Source organism: Hoplias malabaricus, chromosome 11 (genome assembly GCF_029633855.1).
Source record: "Hoplias malabaricus isolate fHopMal1 chromosome 11, fHopMal1.hap1, whole genome shotgun sequence".
NCBI lineage: Eukaryota > Metazoa > Chordata > Actinopteri > Characiformes > Erythrinidae > Hoplias > Hoplias malabaricus.
Genome location: NC_089810.1, coordinates 25,635,071 through 25,658,094, shown reverse-complemented (window position 1 = coordinate 25,658,094; position 23,024 = coordinate 25,635,071). Strand labels below are relative to the sequence as shown.

Genomic DNA, 23,024 nt, shown 5'->3' with positions numbered 1-23,024 from the left:
AATTCTGCCGTGGTTTTAAGTTTTTTGTATACAATCCGGGTTAGCACCAGAACATCCCTTTCAGACAGCTTCCTCTTGCGTCCACAGTTAATCCTGTTGGATGTGTTTCGTCTTTCTTGGTGGTATGCTGACATTACCCTGGATACCGTGGCTCTTGATACATCACAAAGACTTGCTGTCTTGGTCACAGATGCGCCATCAAGACGTCCACCAACAATTTGTCCTCTTTTGAACCTCTTTTGGTATGTCACCCATAATGTTGTGTGCATTGCAATATTTTGAGCAAAACTGTGCTCTTACCCTGCTAATTGAACCTTCACACCCTGCTCTTACTAGTGCAATGTGCAACTCAATGAAGATTAGCCACCAGGCTGGTCCAATTTAGCCATGGAACCTCCCACACTAAATAGATGCATATGTAGCTACAAGATGCTATTTAGAATTTATGAAGGTTCAACATTTGCTGGGACAAAATCATAGCAAATGGATGTCATTGTTTCTCCTCCTGGGAATCTGCATTGAACAATTTCACTCAGAGCATGGTTCAGTCTTGCTCCAGCACTGGTTCTGGTTCCAGAACGTGGCACAGGCCTGTAGCTACTCAAGAACCTATCGATAAGAACCCTTTTCTTTGAGTTATGTGTTGCAAAGCATTTGTGTAAATCCCTGTGACCCGTGTTATTTTGCTTATGCCTGTTTTATGCTGTGAGCTTAACCCTATTAAACTACTCAGCATGTACATCTTGCAAGCTTCCATTGTTACACTGGACCGTATTTAATTGTAACCGAATACACCTCTTTGAAGGGGATGTATTCTACTGCTTTTCCACAAGTGAATACAGTTCTGGCGTCTTAATTAAACATCTGTGAAATGCTTTTGTCGAAACACTACAAGGATCAAACACAAAAGCTCCATTCTCCCCTACTGTACTCAGCTCTGTTCAGAATGAGCAGTTTTAGCACTCGTTCCTTTAAAAAATGAATGGGCCACAGCTCAGTTTAGCACTCAGGAATGAGAAGCAAGGATGAGAAGCTCTGGACTAGTCCTTTTCTGGACTAGCCATTTTCTCTACGTTGTCTTTCTTTTGTGTTCTAATTTTCTCCATATTACATGAGTGTTCTTATTTCCCCATGCTTGTTGTTTGTTTTGCAATACGCGAGATGGTAGCTCCAGATCCCCAAATCAATATTCATATTCTCTGTTAAGTAATTCTTTCATAAAATCCCCCCTTTAAAGGTTCCCAAGGGGTTCTTCTCTGGAAATAAGAAAAAAAATGATTATGACAGTTTTCTAAGAACAGCTTTAATCAGACCTTCTCTCATGTGTCTTAATCTAAACCCTATACATTTACATCACTAAAGTTGGTGTTCTAGTCATTTCTGTTCTGAGTCTGTCTGGAGTCAAGTGCAAGGTATGAGGTTGAAATATATTGGATAAAATATCCTCTACTTCAATGGTATTTGAATCTTTATTGAGCAAAGAATACAGAAATCACAAGTCTATACACTGCAACTTCATTGGAAAACAGCAGTGGGGGAAAGCACCAATAACAAAAGTGAAGCAAAAGCACATATTGTTCTTTGAATAAGCAGAGCAAGAATAGCTCGGCTGATCTCTGCTGGACTTCTCCGCCCTTCATCTGGAGGAAGTTGATGTTGTTGAGTCTGTAATCCCAGAGGAAATATGCCTTAGATTGTTTATATGTGGGGCAGTTCACCTCCATGAAAATAAAAGTCCACCTCTCTCCTGAAGTCCAATACAAGGGCTCCTATCTCTTTCTTTCTCTCTCTGTCCTTTCCTCTCTTGCTCTCGCTCTTTTTCTCTCTGTGTTGGCTCTCTCTCTTCACTTACTGCCTGGGCTGAAATGTTTGATTGGAAGTATGTTGGCTTCAGACTGCATAAGCTATGTTTGTCTGACAAACAGGTCAAGAAGAAGCAAGATCCATACATACAATAAAGTAATAATAATAATAAATAAAATAAAAAAATAATAACTCTCATAGAAAGTTCCCTTGTAAGAAGTGTCCCCGAAGTCCTGCATAATGGAAAATAATCAGATGCGGAATGGAACCCTTTGATTTTAAGCTTTGATTTGATTTCAAGCATCATTGATTTGAAGCTTTTTGTGGGTTGTTGAATTCCACTTTTTTTATGTTAGTTTCAAAAGCTCCTAGAATGTATAATTCTCTGTGATTCAGTTACAAAGGAAACAATAAACATGTTCCAAAAAAAGCTTCCAAGATTAACTGCCACTTTTTGTCATGTCAAAGCCACTCATTAACTGCATCCACCCCTGGACTAGACAAATCCAGAAAAGCAATATTTCCAACTCAGTATCCAGATACTTAAGAGTGCGCTGTAAACCAGATTTGCTGATTTCTTCCAACTCATTATTGAAAGCGATTGCCTTAGCTTTTCTGTGTTAGCATGTATTAGCTGATTCTTTTTTAGCTTGCAGAAACAGTGTGTAGAAAAGCAGGACAAGGATAAATGACCAGGCCAGGAGTACTGGATGGCCAATACATACAAAGCAGTACTATAATATCAGTACAGTTCAACAAATACAAAACACAACAAAAGAATAGACTACAATAATTTGGGACAGAATAGAATGTAAGACATGTTATGGTACAGTATATACATTGTTGAATTCCATGAGCAGAATGAAATCTAGTCTCTGTGTCCAGTATATAATGGGGAAATTATTTACCCATTTTCCTCAAGTGACCACAGCTGAATATAATGACATGTCATTGACATGTTAGCACAGGGATCTACAATACACCACTGTTCTCCCTTTGTTAAGAATGACTTTCAGCGCCTGAAATGAGTAAACACCACAGCTCAAGAGCCCAGTAGAAAGGAGCAGGAACTGTGGATATTAGCCATTTTTGCTTTGTTGCCTTTTTCTGTTTTCAAATTTGCATTACTTATTTAGTACAACTGTCTCAACTCATGTGTGTGTTTGTAAGAGCTCAAGATCCCCAAATGAATGTACTGAAAACTGAGGGTTTTTTCTTTTTCATAATTTGTCACCTTTAGTAAAACAAGTGACATATGTGTGTCAAGCATAAGTGGAAATTATGTGATAATATACCTTTTATTAACTGATGAGTTAGCTAATGATCTGAAACTAATTGAAGTACCTATCTGAAGCAATATCAAAATGAGTAAGCGCTAAATGCAATTGTTACTGTGAAATGTTATTGCTACTAAAGACCTGTTGGTCATGTCAAAGTTGAAACCCACTGGGATCTTGGATTCAGAAGCACATAAATCACAACTCAGTGCCAAAGAGCCTCTTTGCCACAGGTCAAGTATTCTCCCCATCCAGGGCACTAATCCTGGCACTGTACAATCCCAATGGCAGCCCATGGTAATAAAATGTGACCGAAAATGTGCAGGTGACCGGAGATTGTCCCATAAAACCCCAGAATAAAAGTCGTGTCACGTTGCATGGGGCTTGGGAAGCAGCCGGACGCGAAAGTTATTGATGAGCCGTGTTTGACATTCTGTCTTGTCCGTGTCTCCTCAGCCGTTTAGCTCCAGCATTAGCCCTCTGCTTGCCAGGAGACGGCCAATTACGCCCTACTTCTCTTCCATTTGTTCGCCAAGCCAATCTGAGCAGCCGGCAAGTAAACACTAAATAATGCAGAGGCAATTTGGACCATCCGCCGCTTTAGACTCTGAATGAAATTAAACCGGATACTCACAGCGATGAACAGCATTTTCAGACAGTGACAAAAACCAGTGAAGGGTGGCTTTGGCTCAGAAGAGGACACTGAGGTCCCACCTGAACCTTATTTAAGATCTAGGGCAATCCTAGAAAAACGTGCCAGAAAACAGGGCCAATGAACGTTGAAGACCTTCACATTATGCTGGCTGGGAATGTGTGCAAAGACACCCACCTGTACATCTTTGGGCAAATAAGCCATTGATTGTTTATTTTGAGGGAGAATTGGCAAGGTTGCTGGAGGAATAAATTCCAGAGTGTCTGCCATATATCATGTTATTCTGTATCAGTGCTGGACATCTGTCGTGAGGTGTCACAATCAAAGGCCTCTGCTGCTGTTACCCGGACACATGGATGTGCTCTGAGAGAGGGCAAGAGGTGTAAAAGCCTAAATCTAAACTTTAAAAATTGCCTTGTGTTCTTCTGACCTAGGCACCTACACCATAGACCCCAATTCAAGTATCCTAGTCACCAATGAAGCACTGCATCCTAAAACTATACCCTTAATGCCCTATAAACCATCACATTCCTTAGTACCCTATTCACATATTTCTGTTTGAAATGACCTATACTCTGTCCATCACAGGCCAGTTATCAACACGTTTCTTTCCCCCCTCCAGTGTCATGGTAACTAAACCAACAATGACTGGACACATGTTGGTGCACTGAAACCCAGTGGCCAGTAGTAAACTGTTCACTTTTACATGGCTGAACACAAACCTGATTGTTTCCGTAAAGCACTTCATTCATATGGAAGCAGGGCTTGGTCGCGCTGGATAAAAACCTTTGCGTGACCGGTTAGCTGTGTTCAGCGAACAGTATTGATTTGTTCTGTGGCAGGTTGTGTGTTTCTCTGAAAGTGGAAAACAGAGAAAAGGAGGGGGAAAAATCTGGACAGAGAGGACCAGAAAGTCCATATTTTTGACAGGGCAGTAATTTCCATATAAAAATAAAAATTTTGTGCTCCATAATTTTCCATGCTGTAGATAATGGATCTCACTCATTTATATTTAGTGGGTGGAGCATTCTCCATAAGGGAACACCATTGAAACTCAAACAGCTTAATAATAACCTTGTAAGAAGCTTTATTAAAAAGTACACTACGCTATGTCCTTGTTATTAGTTGTTTCAGTTTCTCAGTTCATATTTTTAGATCAATAAATTGTCAGTCTCATCACATTGTGTTTTACATTAAGTAAAGTTTCTCCAAGGTTGTCTGTTGTCAGCGGAGATGCATTCATTTTTCCCCTGTGATTTGTCTGATAGAAATACAAGCAAACAAGCCAATGCTCTGTGCAGAAACATCAAGTATGGTGAGATCTCCCAGGACCAGGGTTTTGTTTGTTAATGAAAGTTTGGCTTCAGTGCCGGTGTTTCCAAATAAAGCACAGATGCTTCACTTACAAGCCTTTTTATCAGCTCACATTAGAGACCCCTTCTTAAAGCAAAGGAGGTATAGGAAATCAATTGGAGGGTTGAGTACTTGCACACGTGTGAGAGAGACAGACAGAGAGAGAGAGAGAGAGAGAGAGAGAGAGAGAGAGAGAGAGAGTTTGTAGTCGTTGATGCAGCCTCACATTACAACATAATGTATTCACATTAATAGGCAGTCTGATTGAATACAGCAGTGGAGGAAAACCTGCTTTCAATTTAATTAAATTCTAATTAAGGTTATTATGTTCACCGCTGCAATTACTCCCTTTGAATTTGAATAACGTAATTTGTTAGTGGCTGGAATAAAAGAGTGGAAGCTCTGTGTGTGTGTGTGTGTACTTAGCACAGCTTTCATACTGGTGTACAACAACACCCTAAACACGAAAATGAACAGCTATAATACCTTTAATGCCAAGCTTTTCATTTATTAATATGCAATTGTAATGAGCTACTAGGTAATTAACATAAGACTCAGCAAGCCTAATTTTACCATTATGGTACTATATATGAATTGTGTGTTTATGTGTAAAAGGTGCATATTCCAGACATTAAATAAGTTAGAGGTCTGATAAATGCATTCTGTGTTCAGTTTTGCTGTGAACACACTAGTGAAAGGACATGTGTTGGTGGGGCATAATCTCTTAGTCTGTGTTGAAATCTACGGGATAAAAAAAAACAACAACAACTCATGAACATGGTCTCATTAAGCTTGACAGCAGGATATACGGCACCCTCCATAACCATTGGCACCCCTATTAAAGATTTATTAAGAGCATTAAAATAAATAACATTTTCATTGCAGAAGCAATAATCTCACACTGTAAATTGCAGTAAAATATAACCTTTAATTTAAGTGAATAAATAAATTAAAAATAAAAACCTTGACTAAGAAATTATTATTTTTCATAAAAATCACTTGTTCCACAATTATTGGCACTCCTAAAAATTCCAAGAAAATAAATAGAATTGAAGCATTTCCGTCATTTCTACTGTAGATTCTATAGTTGATTAGAGTATCTACGAACCTTTAATTAGTAATTCATCACTTCCTGTTTCACTGGGGTATAAATATGATGTGACACAGAGGCCTATTTCTCTTATCCACTCTTCAACATGGGAAAGACAAGAAAATACACCATTCAAGTAAGGCAGATGTGTATCGACCTTCATAAGTCAGGCAATGGCTACAAGAAAACAGCCACTCGCATTCACCTGCCCATATGTACAGTCAGATGAAGTATCAGGAAGTTTAAAACAACTGGAACAATGGTAAACAAACCTGGACGAGGACACAAGCTTATTTTGCCACCATGCACAGTGAGGAGGATAGTAAGAGAAGTGAAAAGTTTTCCAAAGCACACTGTTAGAGAATTGCAGATCCTTGGGATCACAAAGTCTCCATAACAACCATCAGGCACTATCTACATGTCAACAAGCTGTTTTTGGCAACAAACACTCTGTGGGTCTGTCGTAATACAAAAAGATGAGTATGTGCAAAAGCACCTCATGCCCAAAGTATGGGGAGGTATGTGAAATATGGGGGAGGATCGTTGATGCTGTTTCTCATCCAAAGGCCCTGGGTACTTTATTAGGGTGCATGGCATCATGAACTCTTTGAAATACCAGGACGTTTTAAAATAAAATCTGGTGGCCTCTGTCCAAAAGCTGAAGATGGGTCATCACTGGGTTTTTCAACAAGATAATTACCCTAAACATGTGGCCAAATCTACATAATGGCTCACCAGACACAAAATCAAGCTCCTCCCATGGCCCAGACCTCAACCCAATTGAAAACCTGTGAGCTGAAGAGGAGAGTGCATAGGAGAATACCCAGGACCCCAGGATGATTTAGAGAGATCCCTGCCTAGAGGCACTGCCTGTGAGGAGTGTGGTGTGTTCTCTGGGTACTACGGTTTCCTCTGAGAGTCCAAACACCTATGTTCGTAGGTGGACTGGCTGTGTGAAATTGTCCACTGGATGAGTATCTGTGAAAATAAAGGCTCATTTTGAAGTCAGTATTTTTGTGACGTCACAAAATTGAATGGATATACACCAATCAACCAAAATATTAAATTGACCTTTTTCTACACCCACTTAATATTCTATCAGCTCCACTGACCATACAGAAGCAACTATTAGTTCTAATATTATAGTCCATCTGTTGCTCTGCTTATTTGGTTGCCCCCTTTTCACCAAATTACACCCTGGTGATTTGGATGGTGGATCATTCTCTGTGCTGCAGTAGCTCATCTGTTGGTGGATAGTTTGTGTTGGTTGACTTTTAATCCTTCACCAGTGGTCACAGGATGCTATTGGCTGGATATTTTTGCTTGATGTACAAACCGCATTCTAAAAAAGTTGGGACACTAAACAAATTGTGAATAAAAACTGAATGCAATGATGTGGAGATGGCAAATGTCAATATTTTATTTGTAAGAGAACATAGATGACAGATCAAAAGTTTAATCTGAGTAAATGTAACATTTTAAAGGAAAAATATGTTGATTCAAAATTTCACAGTGTCAACAAATCCCAAAAAAGTTGGGAAGTGGCAAGTAGCAATAAGTGGCTGGAAAAAGGAAATTGAGCATATTCGCTGGAATGCAGCTGGAAGACCAATTAACACTAATTAGGTCAATTGACAACATGATTTGGTATAAAAAGAGCTACTCAGAGTGTCAGTGTCTCTCTGAAGCCAAGATGGTAAGAGGATCACCAATTCTACCATTGTTGCGCAGAAAGATAGTGCAGCAATACCAGAAGGGTGTTACCCAGTGTAAAATAGCAAAGACTTTTAAGTTATCATCATCAACCCTGCATAACATCATCAAAAGATTCAGAGAATCTGGAACAATTGCTGTGCGTAAGGGTCAAGGCCATAAAACTCTACTGGATGCTCGTGATCTCCGGGCCCTTAAACGTCACTGCACCTCAAACAGGAATGCCACTGTCAAGGAAATAACAGAATGGGCTCAGGAATACTTCCAGAAAGCACTGTCAGTGAACACAATCCACCATGCCATCCGCCGTTGCCAGCTGAAACTCTACATTGCAAAGAGGAAGCCATTTCTAAGCAAGCTCCACAAGCGTTCAAACGTTTGCACTGGGACAGGGGTCTTTTAAAATGGAGTGTGGCAAAATGGAAGACTGTTCTGTGGTCAGATCAGTCATGATTTGAAGTTCTTTATGGAACACTGGGATGCCATGTCATCCGGACCAGAGAGGACAAGGATAACCCAAGTTAACCCAAGCCTGCATCACTGATGGTATGGGGTTGCATGAGTGCTTGTGGCATGGACAGCTTTCATGTCTGGAAAGGCACCATTAATGCAGAGAACTATGTTCAGGTTCTAGAACAACATATGCTCCCATCTAGACATCATCTTTTCAGGGAAGACCCTGCATTTTTCAACTAATGCCAGACCACATTCTGCTGCAATCACATCATGGCTACGTAGGAGAAGGATCCGGGTACTGAAATGGCCAGCCTGCAGTCCAGATCTTTCACCTATAGAGAACATTTGGCGCATCATAAAGAAAGTGCGACAAAGAAGACGACTGAACAGTTAGAGACATGAATGGGAGAGCATTCCTATTTCTAAACTTGAGAAACTGGTCTCCTCTTTCCCCAGACATCTGTTGAGTGTTGTAAGAAGAAGGGGGGATGCCACAGAGTGGTAAAAAATGGACTTGTCCCAACTTTTTTGGGATTTGTTGATGCCATGAAATTCTGAAACAACATATTTTTCCCTTAAAATGATACATTCTCTCAGTTTAAACTTTTGATCTGTGATTTGTGTTCTATTCTGAATAAAATATTAGATGTTGGCACCGCCACATCATTGCATTCAGTTTTTATTCACAATTTCTTTAGTGTCCCAACTTTTTTGGAATCCGGTTTGTACTATTCACAGTACAGAGGTGACAGTGAACTCCAGTAGCATTGATCAACCTGTACCAGCACAACATGCACTAACACAACAGTACCATATCAGTGCCACTGCAGCACTGAGAATGATCCACCAAACTTTGACCATTGAAGAACAAGTGACTAAGAAAGTATGCATAACACTATGCATGGACTATTCTGTATCTTAAAGCTACAAAATGCTCATACATTTAGAGCATAGAAATATATAGAAAACCTAATTTAGTCTCACCCAGTCATGCTGAAGTTATGAAGAGTATTTAAGCGTTGACTGTTTTATGAATGAGGACACAGCCAATCAGAACTGAGCTCATTTACATACATTTGTGAGCTACTGATTTGTAGGAACATGGTCCAATTTTCATTGTGTGTTTGCTAGATTACTCTGATCCCAGTCACAAAGCAAAAGTAAAATAATCAAGTCCAGCTCAAAGGTTCTTTCATGAGGAATTAATTGGATCAGGATCTCATCAGGATTAGGTCCATGTGATTATAACTGATCCCAGCTCAGAAGTGGGATGTGCTTATAACCTGTTTTCTCTGTGTTCAAGGCTTTCTCCAGAGTGACTGCTGCCTCATGCTGTGACAGCCCCCGTAACGAGCCCCACCAGCTCTTGAATATTAATATTCCCATATAATCAAACACAATTATGCTCTGTTGCCCCTCTGCACAACACAGCACTTTATTATAAAATCAGCCCTTAAAGGTACTCCCCACAAAAAGACAAGCATTACTAATAATAATATTAATATTACTAATAAAGCATTGACACATGTAACAGCGCAGCATTGAATGCACACAGACCCTGAACCCTGTATTCATATTGCATAATATCTCATACCACACTGTAATGTGCACCCTGTACTACCATGCACTGTTTACTCTATTCATCACACCAACGTTGCATGCCCACTCACTGGCCACTATACTGCACATACACACACACACACACACACACACACACCCTGTACCACCAGACACTCTACTCTACACCCACCTTGCACTTCCCCCAACCGGACACTCTACTGTACACACCCACCCTGCACTACACACTACTGTACACACCCACCCTACATTTCCACCCATCAAACACACTAAATTCCCACCCTGCACTACCACTCCCCACCCACTCTACGGTACACACCAACCCTGCACTACCATTCACCTTTTAATCTTCTGTACACACCCACATTGTTCTATCACTCAGCATCCACTCTGAACATGTCTGCTTCGAACCACTCACTTGTCACAGTGGCTAAAAGTTGCTGATGATACCGGCTGAATGCTGAAATGGTATGAAAGCAGTCAGTATTTGCAGATAGCATTATATGATTTCAGTGTACAATTGCATGTCTGGACCCATAATGAGAGCAACAGACTGGTATTAATACTGAATGTATTAGCATGACACCTGTGTGTGTGTGTGTGAGAGAGAGAGAGAGAGAGAGAGAGAGAGAGACAGACAGAGAGAGAGATTTTTTGCTGATTAACAGAAACATGGGCAATGACATGCAATCTGTTAATATACACAGATCAGCAGTTAAAGCCTCCACATTGTTTTTATAATCATTGTCCATTTCACACCATTTCATCAGCTCCACTGACCATAAAGGTGTATTTGTACAGTATATTTATAGATTTATTTGCTTACAGACTGTATTCCATCCAATGCTACACATACTTTGTTAGTCCCTTTCCTGCCACAGGAACACAAAGGAATGGGTATGATTTAAGTAGTGGATAATACTCATCTCACTGATGTGTTTGTGTTGTTTTAATGTGTTTTGCACTGCTTCCAGTGGATCAGACCCAGCTGTTTTTAAATACGGTGTCCAATCTGTCCACATCTGTCCTGTCCACTGACACACTTTACCTTGTAAATGTAAATTCAAAGTAGCTCACCTGTTGCTGCACAATTTATATTGGTCATCATCTAGTCATTCATCAGGGTGGGTGGAGTTTGAAGGTTTCATCAGGAAGAAACAGTTATAGAAGATATGAAATTAATGAATGAACCCACCAATGAACTGATAAATGAAAGAATGGATGGATGAATAAAGCTAGCTTGTGGGCATATATTAAAATATCTCTTCAGAAATACCTTTTAGAATTTATGCCTTATGTCTGTTTTGACTTTCAGACAATGGTGATGTCCACATCGAGTCCACTCATCATTCAGGAGTGCTCAGTCTGATTATTATTCTTGATCACTCACTCTGTGTTCGTCTGATCTAAGGTCAGCATCCAATGCAAATAAGGACAATTAGCCTCTGACCATACACTGCAACTGTCTGTCAGACTTCCTGCTGGCCATTAGCTGATTGACTGGCCACTCCATTTGCATCCATGTCTCTTTGTCAATAATCATTCACCTTGAGAGGATTGCAGATTTTACTAACTCACTTCACTGTTGAACGTAATGGCCTAAGTTGATTGCCTCATTTTTATTCTTTAGCTCAAATTCCCCTGATGTTTGGACTGGGAAGGATTAAAACATGTCAACTTGCTTTCAGTTTTCAGAAGTAGGTAGTACATTTTGCTTTTGGTGGATCCAAGTAATCCCATTCCCGTGGTCAAGACTGGTCATGAGTTTATTTCATACATGTTTTATTATACTAACATTCAAAGAATTCATGCAATGGGTTTCAAATAAATTTGTAATAATGTTAAAATGTGACCTTATGGACGTTCAAGTGAATATCTGGCAACCCTGTGTAAATCATCAGCCTCAAAACCTCCTCTAACCTAGGCTGACTACCTATTTTTCCCAGACATGTCCACCTTTTGAGACCTAAAAATGCATCCAGCCAACACTGGCTGATCAAGTACATGCCTTTAACACAAACGTTGGGCAAATGGCATCTCAAGCATTACCTCAGCACCACAGCAACACATCAGAGCAGCTACTAGTCGACTAAAATCTAAGCTAAAATGCTAAGAATTGTAAAACATTGTTTTGTTTAATGCTAACAGTAACCTAACAGTAACTGTATATATAGATATATATATATATATATATATATATATATATATATATATATATCCATCCATCCATCTGTAACCGCTTATCCAATTTAGGGTCGCGGGGGGTCCAGAGCCTACCTGGAATCATCGGGCGCAAGGCGGGAATACACCCTGGAGGGGACGCCAGTCCTTCACAGGGCAACACAGACACACACACATTCACTCACACACACGAACACTTTCGAGTCGCCAATCCACCTGCAACGTGTGTTTTTGGACTGTGGGAGGAAACCGGAGCACCCGAAGGAAACCCACGCGGACACGGGGAAAACACACCAACTCCTCACAGACAGTCACCCGGAGCTGGAATCGAACCCACAACCTCCAGGCCCCTGGAGCTGTGTGACTGCGACACTACCTGCTGCACTAGTACAAACTATGTACTAGTTTGTGGAGATTTTTCTTTGACCACTGTCATTGCTGTCCATGGTGTGATCCACAAATTTGTCATTAAGTCACAATTGGACTGGAAAGAGGGGAATTCCAAAAATGTTGAAAATTTGATGTGTGTGAATTCCTACTGTGTTCAAAGTGTCCTCAGTTTGGATCTGAAAAGTCATGATTCCCTCAGCTCTTTGTCACAGTCGAATCAATGCTATCACTTGCTATCTTTACCATAAAAGCATTCAGGAAACATCAGTCAGCACCATTGCCATGGAATATGCTCAGAGAAAAAACACAGCCTTGTGTATATTTACACACAGCAAAATGCTTTCAGTGTATTAGATCCACTTCACAGCTCAGAATCTGTATCATAATCAGCTGATCCTCTTTTCCGTCATTGTGAAAATTCCCTTCACCAATACACTCTGTAGTCTCTGAGAGACTGAACAACAGAACTGCTGGGCTCTTACTGACCACTGCAGTAAAACTACACTCATCCATGCAAACCCAGCTCCAGCTCTTTTTCTGTATAGCTTGTTCTGTAATCTTTCCACAACAACCTCAAATAACTCTGCCATCAGTGTTATCCAAACCCCTTTTGCTCCGCAGAAGACTGCTAGTCAACATAATTATCAGAGGTCAGGAGGTTGTGGGCCTGGCTGCAGCTGCCTTTCTCAGGTCTGCTGAGTAGAAATACTGAGGGTGATTTTTTTCTCTTTCTGAAGGGAATTTTACTCTAAATGGGAAGTTGCAGGAAGTAGAAATGGCTTAACTTTTTTTTTTTCTGAATTGACTTTTTATCCATATGTAAAACGAGCACTCATTTTATCATCATACATATAACGTATTTTATACATGGCCACTTACATGTTAGGGACCCACCCTGTGGAGCAGAAACCGAATTTTCATTTTATTCACGGACTACACAGCAGTTTGAGTTCTCATCTTGTGTGCTACACCTCAGAAAGGAATCCTCTGTCAAGAGGAAATGTACATAGAGCACAAAATCTGTACCGTCTACTAAAGTTGGCAGCAGTGCTCAGTGTGTATTTGTTTTGACACGTCTAATCTTGAACCAGTCTCAAGGTTTGATCATGGCAACATGATCAGCAACCCCGAAGGTTTGAAGCAAAGGAGTGCCTCAAATCCCAACTCTGGTGAGTTGATGGTGGTCTCTCATTTAAGTGCAAAACCTTCATACACCTCCATTTTTGTTCTACACTGTGTGAGTTTTTCTCACTAGGAATGTCTCAAGTTTCAAAATTTGGGGGGCTAGATTGGTAGTAGTGCATGAAGATCAGTGTTTGACTATTATGTAATCTAATACAAAATGTTATGTAATACAAATGAAATATAATATAATAATGTGCACAAAATACTGACCCATTTTTATAATTAATGAATTAATTATGAATTACTTAGATTGTTCCAAGCAGAATATATTAATATATGGATTTCTTTCTTTCTTTCTCTCTCTCTCTCCCAGTGTGTGTAGAGATGCTGTGGGCGGAGTGTAAAGTGCTGGACACTGTGAGGGGCAGGCGGAGGCCCCGGGGGGCTGCCAGGAAGTTGTCCTGCTCCTTTTGGTTTCTGCTGCTGTTCGGGGCTGGTGGGCTGGTGCTCTTCATCCACCTGCAGGACCTCTCTGATATGGTGCAGCAACAGGGGCCAGGTGAGTCATTTAGTTATTTCCTAGATGGAGTGACTTACAATTTAACCATTGTGTTTATGTCATGTTTCATGGTGTCTTAGAGGTACTATGCCCACCAACCTGACTGGCATTATAATTCAGCCATTTTACATTTATTTGGACAGGGATATTTTCAAAAAAACAAAAAGAGGAAAATCTCCATTTTCCAAAATAAACAAATCCGTGTGGATGGGGCATTTATCTATACCATATACACAGTGCCTTTTAGGCATGATTTCTTCCATCTGGAGAATGAGATAAAATTTCTCAGATGAGGAGAATTTTTGCATAGAACTCTTTTTCTGCACCTCTTCTTCCACTACCTCCCACTCTACGCTGAAGACAATGAAGCTGAAAGGTTCCTCTTTTCTTTTAAAACATGACTGGCCCACATTTGGTCTATGGGTCTTGTGACCTGACATTAAGACACTACCTCCCCCATGTTTCAGAGTTGGCTTTATGGAATCACAATAGAATTCTTGAAATGTTCCGTGCCAAACCTGTTGATTATCTAAACCAAACTGTCACAGGAGACCACTGATGCGCATACACTACCATAGATAAAGCCCCCAAGGCCCTGGGGAGCTCTGAAATTCAGAAAAGGCAAGACAAGCTAGAGAAATTTCCACCTAGGAGAACAGGGTGGGCTTGTCCTTAAGTGAGGGAATGCCTGACACCCTGTGGAACCCAAACAATAACTCTCGAGGGATAACTTTATAAATAGAATTTGTATATAAATCCCAAGTCTGTCCAGCATCACAAACTGATGCTCTACCCAGTTTACATCTCAAACCTGGCAAGTGCCTGGCCATCTGCCAAAATTTGCTCATTTGACTTCCATATGGTCTTGAGATTAGCACAAGCAGACCAGTTATCCCTGTGACACAAATAAGTTCACCTTTTTTTGTCTGACCAGAAATATGCTGCAGATGTTTGTCAGGTTTCATTTCATGTTCTGAAGCAGAAATAGGTGTTTGTATATATTTATCTTTTAAGTGGCATAGAGAATATCTCAGGTTTTTGATTCTCTCACACATTCACATTAATACTGGATGTTTAAACCTTACCTTTCAGCCTCATTAAGCACATCACGCACATTTAGCTAGAGCAAAACGTTAAGTGAAACCGGACTTTTGCTATTTTCATCTCTGAATTAATGTCAGTGGTTATCACTCCTCTTTATACCCTGGCAAACACATATGAGCCGCATTCATGGCTGTGCTGTGCTTTATTAGCTCTTGGACAGTGTTCAAATTGGTCTTTTCACAGGGAGAATGAACCCTTACATTATTTGTGTTATCGGTCACTTGTCTCAGTCGAGCTAAATTGTGGATGGTGGCGAATGTTTCACCAATTTCTGGTTCAGAGTCCGTTTCTCAGACAAGTGGAACTCATAATAACAATAATAATAAATTAGATTTATATAGTGCCTTTCTAATACCCAAGGTCGCTCATGGTTGTTTGTAAGCAGTGGCCTGGTTTTATTTCCAATATGGCTAAAGAGAATCTGAGTGCACCTGCGTCTGCAAACAAGTGGAAAGCAGTAAACAGCAGACCTATTCTTTACACTTCACTAAAGAGTAGTTTTGCCATGAAGTAGAGAATTAGGGCAGAGCAGGGAGTCCTCTCACTTCACCATTATCATTACCAGCCCTTTTTAGCTGTTGTGAAACTCCGGATGAAGAAACAGAACATTAAAATATGTCAGAGGCACTTTGTCCAATCTGTAGTTACATTTTCAAAACTTTAAACACAATTAGCACAACATCCATCAGTTGTGGACTATACCATTAACACAATTCATATTTTCACAAAATATGCAGTAAATTAACATGTTTCTAAAATGCTTAAATTGCCTGCACATACAAGCTTTCCCAAAACCAAAATTGGGATCTTTCTTAACTCATTTACAAATGCTTTGCACCAGAAAAGATAACCTTTCAAAACCTTAAATACAGTATAAAACATCAGCAGGTGAAAAGCTATATTAAAACAACTGATAAGTATTAATCTGAATAAACAGATCAATGACACATTGAGAAATATCTGATGTAGATGAATCACACCTGATTCTAAACTCACTCTGAGACATACAGTGGTGTTGAAGTGCTGGCAATGACATGGACTCATCCAAAAGGGCTTTCTGGATTTACACACTTCTATAATGAAATTTTACAAATACCCACCTGTCCTTCTGGAGAATGTAATGTACCTTTAGGGAACAGAACTGTACACTAAAACCACTGATGTACCTTTAAAGGTACATTTACACTGTTTGTACATTTAGTGACAATGATGTACCTGTACAGCAACTTTTTTTCTGAGAGTGTACAGATATAAAACACTGCACCAAGTCTGTCATACAGTAAATATCAATCATTCATCAAATGCCCACATTTGACACTTGAGCAAAAAATTGGTTTCCAGTAAAAAGACAGTGGATATCATAACATCTGTTGTTGCTGGTAGAATTGAAACATGGAAAGTAATACTGTTTCTGTAACACCATCAACTGTTAGAATTTTAAGAGTTGTTTTGCTGTGATGGACTATATATTCCTCTTGGATTCCTCTTGCCAGTGTTTTGAAAGAATGACTCCATATTTAGGTAGGTTTGCCATGTTTTAAAAAGGGTTAGTGTATGTAGAGAAAGTTTTGTTTGAATATTGAAATGAAGAATTAATATTTAATTAAAAATAAAATATGGTTTTGAGCAGAAAATTATCTATTTGGCTATTTGTTTGACATAGATGTGTTGCTGTGTTTAGAGTTTTGAAAAAAATATCTTAAGTATTTTTAAATGCTTATTAGCAGTTGTAAAAAACTGTAAGCCAATTCATGCCTCTGTGTTGAATCTATGCCATAGGCAGCACAGCCTGATGCACACCTCTCCAGAAATGTAATTCGTTGCATCTACGCAGACCACAATGAATATGATTGGTCTGCAGTCAGACGAACATGGTTCAAGTTGCTCAAGTCAGGAAGTACAGAAATATTAACTTCTACACTCCCTAAATAGTGCACTTTAAAGATTCATAAAACTAATACCATGACACCAATACACTGTGTAATAAACTTTCACTGAAGCATAGGACATTGTATATGGCATAGGCTCTGCAACACAAAACCATAAATTGATTTAAGCATACGTTCATTTAAGAACAATAGGTTCCCTCTAGTACAAATAACTTTTACAGCACTGTACAAAAATTGATAGGGAGGTGGAGGGAAGGGGTGGTTTCCTATCCTCCTCCAAAAGCAATGACAGAGGCTCTATGCAATCAAATAAAATGAGGTTGACAAAATGATAAAACACATATATCACTCATAAAATACACTGGACCGTGTTATTACAAACATAAAGTGTAACTTTGATGGTACGCAACCAACAGGAAATTTCTTATTACAAGAATCAATGTCCAATGATGATCTCTGTGTTGTTTAGGGTCTTCTTGTCATTGTAGGGGGATTCTATTGGAGGAGGTTAGACAGCACAGAGGAAAGTGTCTATCTGATAGGTCAATATTTTGGGGAAGTTTTAGCCAGCATTGAATTTTTCTAATTTTACCACTGCAATGGTTGGCCAGTCCATGTTGGACTGTGCTTAGTTTGGTTAAGGATATAATAATCACACAGTATCCTGAGGGACAGTGGGTGGGTCATTACAGCACCGTGTCCCTTTTAAAATAAGGATGTCTACAACTTCAATTTTCTTCAGGATCTCTACTTTTCAGAAATCTAGAGACCCTGTAATAGATGTGGATGAGTTCATTAAAAAAAAAAAAGAAAAGAAAATCTCTGAAAGCCATCCTGGAATACTAGAGGCTGCTACAGAAAACAGAGGGTGGACACTCCTCCCCTCTGTGAAGGACAGGTTCAGAAGTGGCTGCTTTATTTAAATTAAATCCCAGAGTACATTTGGAAGGTGCTTTACACTCAGTTACACCTGACCCAGTCCTGACCCGGTCACACAGCTCTCCTTTTACTCTTCATTATTGAGAAAGGCTAATCCCTCTATTTATCATGTTTCCTCTCTCTCTCTTTCCTCTTTCACTTACAAAATCACTTTTGGTAATGATATCGTTGTTAACAATGAACAATTAAAATAAAAATATCCATGCAATATTTAAAAAAATGCATATTAAAGTAAAATAAATGAAATATATAATATATTTACACATATAACTGTACAGAATGCTACCAGTGATTTGAAAATTTGAACTGAGTCAAATATGTACATATACAGTGCAAACGTTTTAGGCACCAGAGATTGAGATTTAAAAAGCTATCTGAGCAGTAAGTGTTTATTTGCTAATATACAAACAACGAAACAACAAGTAATGCCCAAAATCAGATTAAAACCAAATAACATTATTCCAGTAAGTGTGATATTCTGTGTGTGACTCTCTCTTCCTGTCTCACTTTTTCCCTCTTCATTTTCTTTTATGCTCTGACTCTCTCTCTCCCTCTCTCTTTGCTATTGGCTCTCCCTCTTTTTTTTTACAAGCTTGTAATCCACCACAGCGCTCTGTTTGTTCCTGATCTCTGTGTAGAAGTGGCCCCAATTGGGCTTAAATCCCAAAGATAAAGAGAAGTAGCTAATTGCATGGCAGCAATGCAGGGGAAGCTGCAATGGTGCAACACTAAGCCAGGTCAGGTCCCCCAAGCCCATTGCTATGTCCCTACTTTTAATAAAAAAATAATAATAAAAAAACATTCAGCCTCTCTACATCTGTTACAGTTTTGTTTTTTTTGTTTGTTTTCGCTAACTAGCGTTTATTAACACCTATACTTTTTTTTCTAAACTCTTAACACAGCAACACCACCATCACACAAGTAGCCAAATGTTCTGCTCAAAACCACATTTTGTTCATTAAATACCAAGTCTTTGTTTCAGTATTCAAACAAAACTTTCTCTGTATTCACTAACTATCACTGTAAAAAAAAAATCTTGTTAATTTTACAGTAAAATACTGGCAGCAGAGATGCCAGCCATTTACCGTCTTTTTACAGGAACACGACTGTATTTCAAAATTGTGATTTACAGTAAATAACTGGCAGCAGAGTTCCCAGCCATTTACTGCATTTTTACAAAAACACTATTGTATTTCAGCTTTACAGGAGACTACTGTAATTGCATAATACAATATTTTATTGTAAATATTTAAATGTACAGTAAATCCTTTCAGCAGATTTGACAGCCTGTTACTGCATTTTTCAGCAACAGTACCTTTTTACAGATGAACACCGTAATTAAAAACAGTATCTAAATTACATTCAAGTCTATATAGTGTTACTATTAAATAAGAAAAACAATCCAAAAACTGCCAAGCATGAATACTGTAAAAATACTATAACCATTCCATACAGAAAATTTAGAATTAAAATCAGTAATGCGATACAAAATGTGGACAAATTTCAGGTACTACATAACATGTTCATATCATTTATATTTTTACTTTATTTTATATTTTTGCCCCTTATGATATTTGAATAGTTTTTTTTTTTTTTTTTACCAAGAATACTTCACAATATCAAAATACATTATTGCACTTGATGGATTACAAGAAAGGTGCCCAAATCTTTATAGTTAAACATTACGTTATATTACATGACTTTTGATCATACCAGATCACACACAAAGTGAAAATATGTAATCTGGAGTCCTAAATCTTTGTATTTAAAATATCATCATTGAACGCAACATCAGCCAAAACTTAGAGTCAGTTTTGCATTGACATGTCCCTTTAAATACAATTATATTCAAAGTCCATCGGTTTCTTTAAAAGTTAGGATACACATAGTTCCATCCTCTCCACTCCCAAATTCTGGAGGTAGTCTCTGATAAGCACCGCTGTTTCGGGGCAAGCGTTGTCATTTGAGGATAGAGTTCAGTCCCAGACTGTGGAGATATGAGATTGCCACTGATTGCAGAATTTCATCTCAATATCTTTCTGCATTGAGATTGCCTCCAATGATGACAAGCCTCGTTTTTCTAGTGAGGGAGATGCCGCCTTACACCATTACACAAAATAAGATGTTTGGCACTGGCAGTGAGTATTTGAAAAAATTTTCATGGGTGCAACCCATATACTCAGCTCTGCTGCTCATCCCACAAATGCATGCTCCTTACAACATGGCACCATGTAAAAATAACAGTAACTGTATAAGATTTATTGGCAAGAAGCACTGTTACAACAAATAAATAATCTATCAAACACAAAACTCCTTACTTTTTGTGCTATGTTCATTTGTCTGCAAGTAATTAGAAGAAATTAGTGAGATACAGGTTGAATTATATTGATAATTACAGTTAGGTAATGCAGCATATCCTATTTGGTGTTAAAAATAAACTCTAATACTTTGACACTGTACTTTGTTATGGCTTTCATAATATCATGTCGTATCACCATTTATTTTAGGCATATTGAGATTTGAGTTGAGTTTTTGGTCATATCGCCCAGCCCTAGTTGTCACTTGCTCACACTTTTTGCAGCGAAGACTTAGTCTGAAAAAAGATATATATATATGAACTCAACAAATTTTTTTTCCCAAAAGTACTATGGTTTCAATTTGATACCTGATCTAAAAGACATGTAGATTGATATGCTATGCACATATGTCAATATATTATAGTAATCAGAAAATCCTGTATTTTACCTTTAGGTTTCACATATCAAAATCACAATTTTCAACTGCATCAAATGATTCCCACAATTACCTTGATTCCAATTAAATGGTTGCAGCATATGAAAGAATGAATGAATGAACACTAACTGCTCTTCATAAAAATCTCATAAAGAATTATCCGGAAACAGGGCCAAAGACAAGTTACATTCAGTTAATTTTAGATTTTTTTATCCCTTTTCATACATGGGGTTTCTGCATCAGTAAAGTTATTATAATTCAAAGTCTTTATATTTATTAATACTTTTAACTACAGGTAAAATAACATGAAGTGGAGACTAGCTTAATGCAGAGAAAGAAATAAACACAAGTAGAGAGAAAAAGAAAGAAAAAAAACACAAAGAATGAAAGTTTTTACCTCTGGATTAACTCAATTATACATGAAGTTGCCCATCGATATTGGAGATTGATATTGTAGTAGAAGGATAATAGGGCTGCCTTTCCAGAGATTAATGGAGGCTTGATCAAACACAAACCACTTGTCCGTCCACTGTCAGCAACCATCCTGCATTGGTCAAAAATTCCACTGTAATTATAATTCAAATGTGTCTTAAACGTTTGCCATTCTGGAGTATTTTGCCAAATCTTGCCATTATATATTCATATCCAGAATAATCATCCGAGACTCACAGGCAGGTTAAGGGTTTCAAAATCAGCAGCTGTGGCACTTACCTAAATGATGAGAATATAAATTCTTTTAAGTCTTCAGATTTACCATTGCAGTTTTCATGTCAAATTAAAATCTGCATGATATAGCCTAGGTCTAGTTTCAGTTTTGTTGTTTTTAATGATACCTGTAAATGTGAGCCTTAAATGCACTAAACGTCCTGAAAGTCATGGTGTGACGAGCCTCTCCACATTTAAAACATATAGTATAGAGAAATAAGCTGTAATTTCATTTGATTTACATAACAAATGTAGTGTGTTTTTTTTTTTTTTTTTTTTTTTTTAATCACAGAACTGGTAGCTCAACATTTTGCATTTAGACACTTTGAAAGCAATACTCTAACTAAACACAGAAAAATAATTAAAATATACACACACAAACACTTAACCAAGCTAATTAATTTACTAGTTTTGCATACCTGGCTAGCAAATAGGTTCTTCCCTTCCAAATCTGACTATAAAGTAAATAACATATATGGCAGTTTCAAATCAGAATTGTAATGGAGCTCATAATTCTGCAGCAAAATACATAAGCCTATAATCCTCAATACTGCACAAAGTAAAATAAGAAACGAACCCTTATTTCAGGGCAAAACCTCTCCCCATATTTTTCCTCCTTCTTCCCCCTCACTCACACTTGACACTCCAAACATGTATTGATAAACTGGAATGGAGTTTGTAATTCTGTAGCTAACATTTCATGTTCTACATTTACAATTCCCTATTATAATGAACATATCTAATTTTACAATGTCAATGACCAGAATCCCTTTCCATTTCTATGTTTATATTTCCCTCCGTTTTCTTCTTTAAAAGATTCGTGCTAGCTAACTACACGAATATTACTTACAGAAGCCCAAAACTGGACTTTAAATTACCAATGATTGTACAGTTAAACTATCATTCTCTACCTGGTGGTCTCTGCTGCGCCAAATATTAATGCTATACGTTAAAGCGATACGTTGGTGAGCTTCGAAAAGATCACGGATATGGGTGCGGATGTATAAATGATGTGCTTGGGAGGTCCATCGGCCGAGTGTCTGAATGGTATGATCTGAAAAGCCTTGATGGTAAGCTGTAGAGGCAGCACCGATCCTGAAAGAGTGAGCGGAAAAATGTGATGGGTTAAGATTACTACGTGAAAGGATTTGTCGTAAGTGGGACTGAAACCAGTGGTGAGTGGCGACCGAACCCGATTCGGTTGTAAACGATGGATCGGAATGGGAGGCACCTTGGGATAATCTAAGCTGGAGGTAGCGTGTAAGAGGTTCATAGGGGCTTATAGGGGAAGGGAGTTTAAAGAGAAATATTTGAGAAGAATTGTGAAATTGGTCTGTTTTACTGTGTTTAATAGTAAAGACGAGTGTGTTTGGATCAAGTATGAGTAGGTCAGAAACAAGGGTGAAGAGAATTATGGTGGATGGAAGACGGGGTTGTGAATTCAGAGCAACGGAGGAAGCCAAAAAACGCTAAAAGG

At 38.6% G+C, this 23,024-nt stretch overlaps 1 protein-coding gene across 1 annotated transcript in view; it reads left to right on the top strand.

Moving 5' to 3' along the window:
* Positions 1-23,024, top strand: part of LOC136709612 (carbohydrate sulfotransferase 8-like) — a 330,333-nt gene that overhangs the window by 50,453 nt on the left and 256,856 nt on the right. The window contains exon 2 of the mRNA XM_066684986.1: positions 13,992-14,177. Within this exon, the coding sequence (XP_066541083.1) occupies positions 14,003-14,177 (175 nt within the window). The 5' untranslated portion in view covers positions 13,992-14,002. The remainder of the gene's footprint in view (positions 1-13,991; positions 14,178-23,024) is intronic.